Genomic DNA, 5,592 nt, shown 5'->3' on the forward strand with positions numbered 1-5,592 from the left:
CTCTCGCGGAAACTATCTACAGTAAAGGTTTTCCGTACAGTAGAGACCAAACAATCTACAGTTATATTTAAACATTTACATTCACGAATCCGGTACACTTTAACACATAGACATTCTTGTTTTTTATAATTTAAGTGTTTTTGAACATTAAATTGTTATTTACCAAGTTAACAGTATTCTCATCTATTAACAACCAACCAACTCTATCGCCGTAAAACGCCGTAGAGTCACGCGTTCGAAGTTTTCGATAATTTTGATCGTGCGCGTAACATAATTTGGTCCTTCGAGCCGGATTTCGTGTAATAGACTTTAAAAGCCTTTGCAAGTGAACAGTGCTCAAAGGTGTACAAAACATTTAAAACTGTTGTGCTTGTGGATATAACAAGTTTCTATCGGAATATTATTCGTTTACTGATAACGAATTCTACATACAACACGCCGCTGTCACATTTACAACGGCAACCAACTGCGTCAACAACAACAACAGCGGCCAGAGGGTTACAGAAGTGACATCACTCATCCTCGACTGACGGTGCATCCTGAGGAAGCTGCCACTGACGCCGATACAGGAGCGATCAGGGCCTTTGACAGCACGGCAACTTCACCAAGGAGCACCTGTACAAGGACGTCGCAGCGGACATCAACAACTGTGAAATCGACGCATCGTAAAGGTAGGCTCGTTTATTTCGCCAATTCCTTTCTTACATTTTATCCACAATGCCAAGACATACCGAACAAACCTCTAAACAGTTAAAATCCGCCTCTCTCGGGATCAAAGTCAGTTCCCTGCGCCGTAAACGGGGTAATATACCGCGTGGCATTGGGAGGTTTCTTTAAAAAACAAACAGATACCTACGTATAATCACCTACTGGACTTTCTCGGAGAAAAACCAATTGTTCAACAACAATCCAATCTACATCAGGTCACAGTTCAAGTCAAAATCGCGTACCATTCTTGAAACAGTCATTCAAACAGAAGTATTACACGTGCTGAAGCTTTCGTTACTACAAATAACGTTCATACGCAATAACAAAACATGAGAGTCAACAACGTTCCCGCGACTACAATTACATTCGCGGCTTCTTCAATTAATATAACTCCGTTAAAATCTCCATTGTGTCAGGCGGCACATGGAATCTGGCGACGCGAAGCATTCCACGCGTTACCGGCACATTTAAGATTAGACGCCGTGGAAAAATGTCATTTTGCAAAAGTTGCTTTCGACATGATCACATCCCCGATTTGTACAACAAGGGGTCATGTCGTATTTTCAAGCAACCACACAATACTTTATTACACCAGCCGAAACAGGTACAACCCGGGAATAGCGCACCGGCTACAAGACCGGCGCCTCCGGACGAGCAGGTAGCGACGACGAGCGATTGACTCGCGTTACCTGAGACACTAATGGAAACAAAGACACACAACACATTCATAATAAACACCATAGATAACGAGTTACTCGTCACAGCGCAAATTCTCATTTTAAACAACAACGGACAACATATTCCCTGTCGCACACTCATAGACACGTGTGCGACCACAAATTTCATTACAAAACACTTAGCAAACAGGCTCAACATTCCACAACAGAAATGTTCGATTCCCGTTGGTGTTCTCTATTCTTTATCAACAGTAGCAAGACATTACATTACAGCTACGACATAGTCAAAAGTCAATAAATATCAACGTACATTGAGTCTTTTCTTTAACATTGAGTTTTTTTTAAAAAAAAAAAGAAATCGCATCGCTTATTCCGGGACAGCACACAGATCAGTCTCGTATTAAAATTCTTAAAAACATCAAGCTGGCAGACACGGACTTTCACCGCCCAGCTCCTATAGACATTCTACTTGGCTCAGGAGCCGCGTTATCACTCCTGAGTGTAGGACAAATTAATTTAGCTCCACCAGAAGAACCCGGGTTGTACCTTCAAAAGACAAAGGTCGGTTGGGTCATCGGGGGGAGTCCTCCAGGTTCCGATTCGCCCCACAGCGCGACCTGCCATAACATCAGAACTTTACATTTTGATATGGCTCGGTTCTGGGAGATTGAGGAGGGCCCACAGACCCAACATCTCTCAGGTTCGGACAAATTTGCGGAACAATACTACGTACAACATACAAAACGGAACAACGACGGACGATACGTCGTGGCGCTTCCTTTCAAGGATAACATCGGTCAACTTGGGGAATCAAAAACACAGGCCTTAAAATGATTCGAATCGCTTGAAGGGAAGTTACATCGCGACCCAGTTTTACAGAAAGAGTATCGCACAGTCATGAATGAGTATCTTGACCTCGGCCACATGGAACAGCTCACAGAGGATCAGGACTCTTCTGACGGGTACTACCTGCCTCACCATGGGGTCGTAAAGGTTTCCAGCGAAACCACAAAACTAAGAGTGGTTTTCGACGGGTCAGCAGGTACATCTTCCGGACTCTCGTTGAATGACACCTTGCACACAGGGCCGAAGGTTCAGGAAGACCTGTTGTACATTCTCCTACGATTTCGTTTACACCGCTATGTTATAACAGGGGACATTGAGAAAATGTACAGGCAGTTTTTGGTGCGTGAAGAGGATCGTAAATACCAGCGAATACTGTGGCGCGATTCCTCTGACAGGATTTCAACATTCCAGCTCAAAACTGTCACATTTGGATTATCAGCTGCTCCATTCCTGGCTATTCGTTCATTAGTTCAGCTCGCCCACGATGAAAGACATCGCTTCCCGACGGCATCAAAGATTCTGTTGCGCGACTTTTACGTGGACGATTTACTCACAGGAGCTACAACAATAGAAGAGGCACGCAGGGTCCGTAGAGAGTTGACATCACTATTAGAGACAGCCAAATTGAACATTAGACAATGGGCATCTAATAGCGACACTCTGTTAAAGGAGCTTCCGGAACAAGCCATCAACAAGAAATTACACATAGGCGAAACATCCACTTTAGAAACGCTAGGTGTGGTTTGGAACTCCTCACAGGATACAGTTTCTTACGAGGTCAAACCACAACTAGCAAAAACAAACAACACAGTTTCAATCGACATATAGTTATTACAGTATCTTATAAAATCGCAGGATCATTACAGTAAGGTCCAAACTTTTTCTCGCGGACAAGGCAATCGAATGGAGTTTCATTCCACCCCACGCACCACACTTTGGTGGATTGTGGGAGGCGGCGGTGAAAGCTTTCAAACACCACCTGATACGTGTCGTAGGGACTGAGTTAATCACATTTGAGGATTTGAACACCTTGATAATAGAAATAGAGGCAATCCTCAACTCCCGTCCCTTGACTCCTATCGCTTCGGACTGCAATGACCTCCTCGTCCTTACACCTGGTCACTTCCTCATTGGCGACTCCATGACGAGCCTACGCGAGCGCGATTTTACTGTTGTTCCAGCCAACCGTCTTTCGAGCTGGCAACACATCCAGCAGATGCGGCAACACTTCTGGAAGCGGTGGCACCGGGAGTATTTGAACGAGCTAACCCGGCGCACGAAATGGACCAAGGGCGCTCACTCCATCAAAGAAGGCACAGTGGTCCTTCTACGCGAGGACAACATCCCTCCAATGCAGTGGGCTTTAGGTAGAGTAACTAAGGTGCATCCCGGCTCCGACGGTATAGTCCGGGCTGTTACAGTCAAAACAGCTACCGGCGTACTCGATCGGAGTACGAAAAAACTTGTACCTTTGCTCTACCAGCCCGAAGACATCCCTGGCAACATCGACCCAGCTTCACCTGACAGAGCTGGACAGTCCCAAAGCCAACATAGACCCAGTTCCCCTGACAGAGCTGGACAGTCATAGGGCTAACATCGACCTAGCTCCTTGACAGAGCTGCACAGTCCTCTTGCCATCATCGACCCAGCTCCCTGACAGAGCTGGACAGTCATCGTGCCACAGCCCCGACCCAGCTTCCTTGACAGAGCTGGACAGTCATCGTGCTAATACATTTTTATCAAAGACATTTTCTATTAACAGTTATACATACAAATATTTATATATTTACATGCGCTTACTTGTATCTACATATATTCACATATTTACATACGTTTACTTTTGTACTTACATATTTAATCTTATTTACTTACGTATACTTAGGCTTAAGTACACTTTACACACTTTACACTTAGAGTTGATCGGCAGCGCCTCTCAACGGGGGGAGGATGTTTCACGGTACATATTAGAAATCGCGTTTCCGACAGTTTCTTTAGAAAATTTAGATTTACAACTTTGTTTTTCACGAAGGCAGCTAGCAATTTGTACACTGGACTAACATTTGGCCTGCACGTTGCTAGCGCGTTCATGGCATGCAAGTACCAGAGCTGTTTTTGAGAGTCTTTTGTATTTTTTAGATTTATGATTTCTATGTCTAAGCTCTCTCGACGGTCTCAACAGCTAATTGCCAGTGCCATAAACGTGAATTTCCTGAGGGTCCGAGGACAGGGCCTAGGAGACATAAACCAGGTCCCCTTGTTGACAACCCAACGGAAATTCTGTCTTACGTCCGATTTCTCTTCACACCCCCACAAGGCCCACCGTACTCCGCACGGATCGCGCTAAGGGCGCACGGGGTAGGGTGGTGTCCTTTTTTAAGCATTACTATTGGCAAACAGCAAAGCCAATCAGGACAGTTTCCCCATTTTGTCATTTTTCATAGTTTTCCTTCTTCGGGACAAGTCCGAAAGGATCTCTCGCAAACATTTTTTCGAACAGTTCAGATTCGCAAACCTACCTTCTAACAGTAAAGAACGCGCAAACATACATTCTATCACAGTACATAACTCTCGCGGAAACTATCTACAGTAAAGGTTTTCCGTACAGTAGAGACCAAACAATCTACAGTTATATTTAAACATTTACATTCACGAATCCGGTACACTTTAACACATAGACATTCTTGTTTTTTATAATTTAAGTGTTTTTGAACACTAAATTGTTATTTACCAAGTTAACAGTATTCTCATCTATTAACAACCAACCAACTCTATCGCCGTAAAACGCCGTAGAGTCACGCGTTCGAAGTTTTCGATAATTTTGATCGTGCGCGTAACACATAATATGGCTAATAATATGAGTTAGATTGATAATAATAAGAGTAATAAGTATAGTAATTGTCGTTCTATCGATCATTTAAGCATAATATGGCTAATAATATGAGATAGATTGATAATAATAAGAGTAATGAGTATAGTAATTGTAGTTCTATCGGATCATATCTGCATAATATGGTTAATAATATGAGTTAGATTCATAATAATAAGAGTAATAAGTATAGTAATTGTCGTTCTATCGATCATTTAAGCATAATATGGCTAATAATATGAGTTAGGTTGATAATAATAAGAGTAATAAGTATAGTGACTGTCGTTCTATCGATCAAATTTGCATAATATGGTTAATAATATGAGTTAGATTGATAACAGTGAGTGTAATAAGTATAGTAATTGTCGTTCTGTCGATCATGTAAGCATAATATGGCTAATAATATGAGTTAGATTGATAATAATAAGAGTAATACGTATAGTAATTGTCGTTCTATCGATCATTTAAGCATAATATGGCTAATAATATGAGTTA

General features: G+C 42.5%; 1 protein-coding gene across 1 annotated transcript; it reads left to right on the forward strand.

The window, feature by feature from the left end:
* The first annotated feature begins 419 nt into the window (after nucleotides 1-419).
* Nucleotides 420-4,906, forward strand: LOC143266577 (uncharacterized). Its single transcript, XM_076541975.1, has 2 exons — nucleotides 420-671; nucleotides 3,413-4,906. Exon 2 carries the CDS (start codon nucleotides 3,448-3,450, stop codon nucleotides 3,817-3,819), a length of 372 nt encoding a protein of 123 aa, XP_076398090.1. The 5' UTR covers nucleotides 420-671; nucleotides 3,413-3,447; the 3' UTR covers nucleotides 3,820-4,906.
* The last annotated feature ends 686 nt before the right edge of the window (nucleotides 4,907-5,592 follow it).

This window comes from Megachile rotundata, unplaced genomic scaffold (genome assembly GCF_050947335.1).
Source record: "Megachile rotundata isolate GNS110a unplaced genomic scaffold, iyMegRotu1 scaffold1572, whole genome shotgun sequence".
NCBI classification, from domain to species: domain Eukaryota; kingdom Metazoa; phylum Arthropoda; class Insecta; order Hymenoptera; family Megachilidae; genus Megachile; species Megachile rotundata.

Bases quoted from the DNA above. Each gene is read 5' to 3' on its own strand.
- LOC143266577 (XM_076541975.1), top strand. From the start codon at position 3,448: ATGCGGCAACACTTCTGGAAGCGGTGGCACCGGGAGTATTTGAACGAG.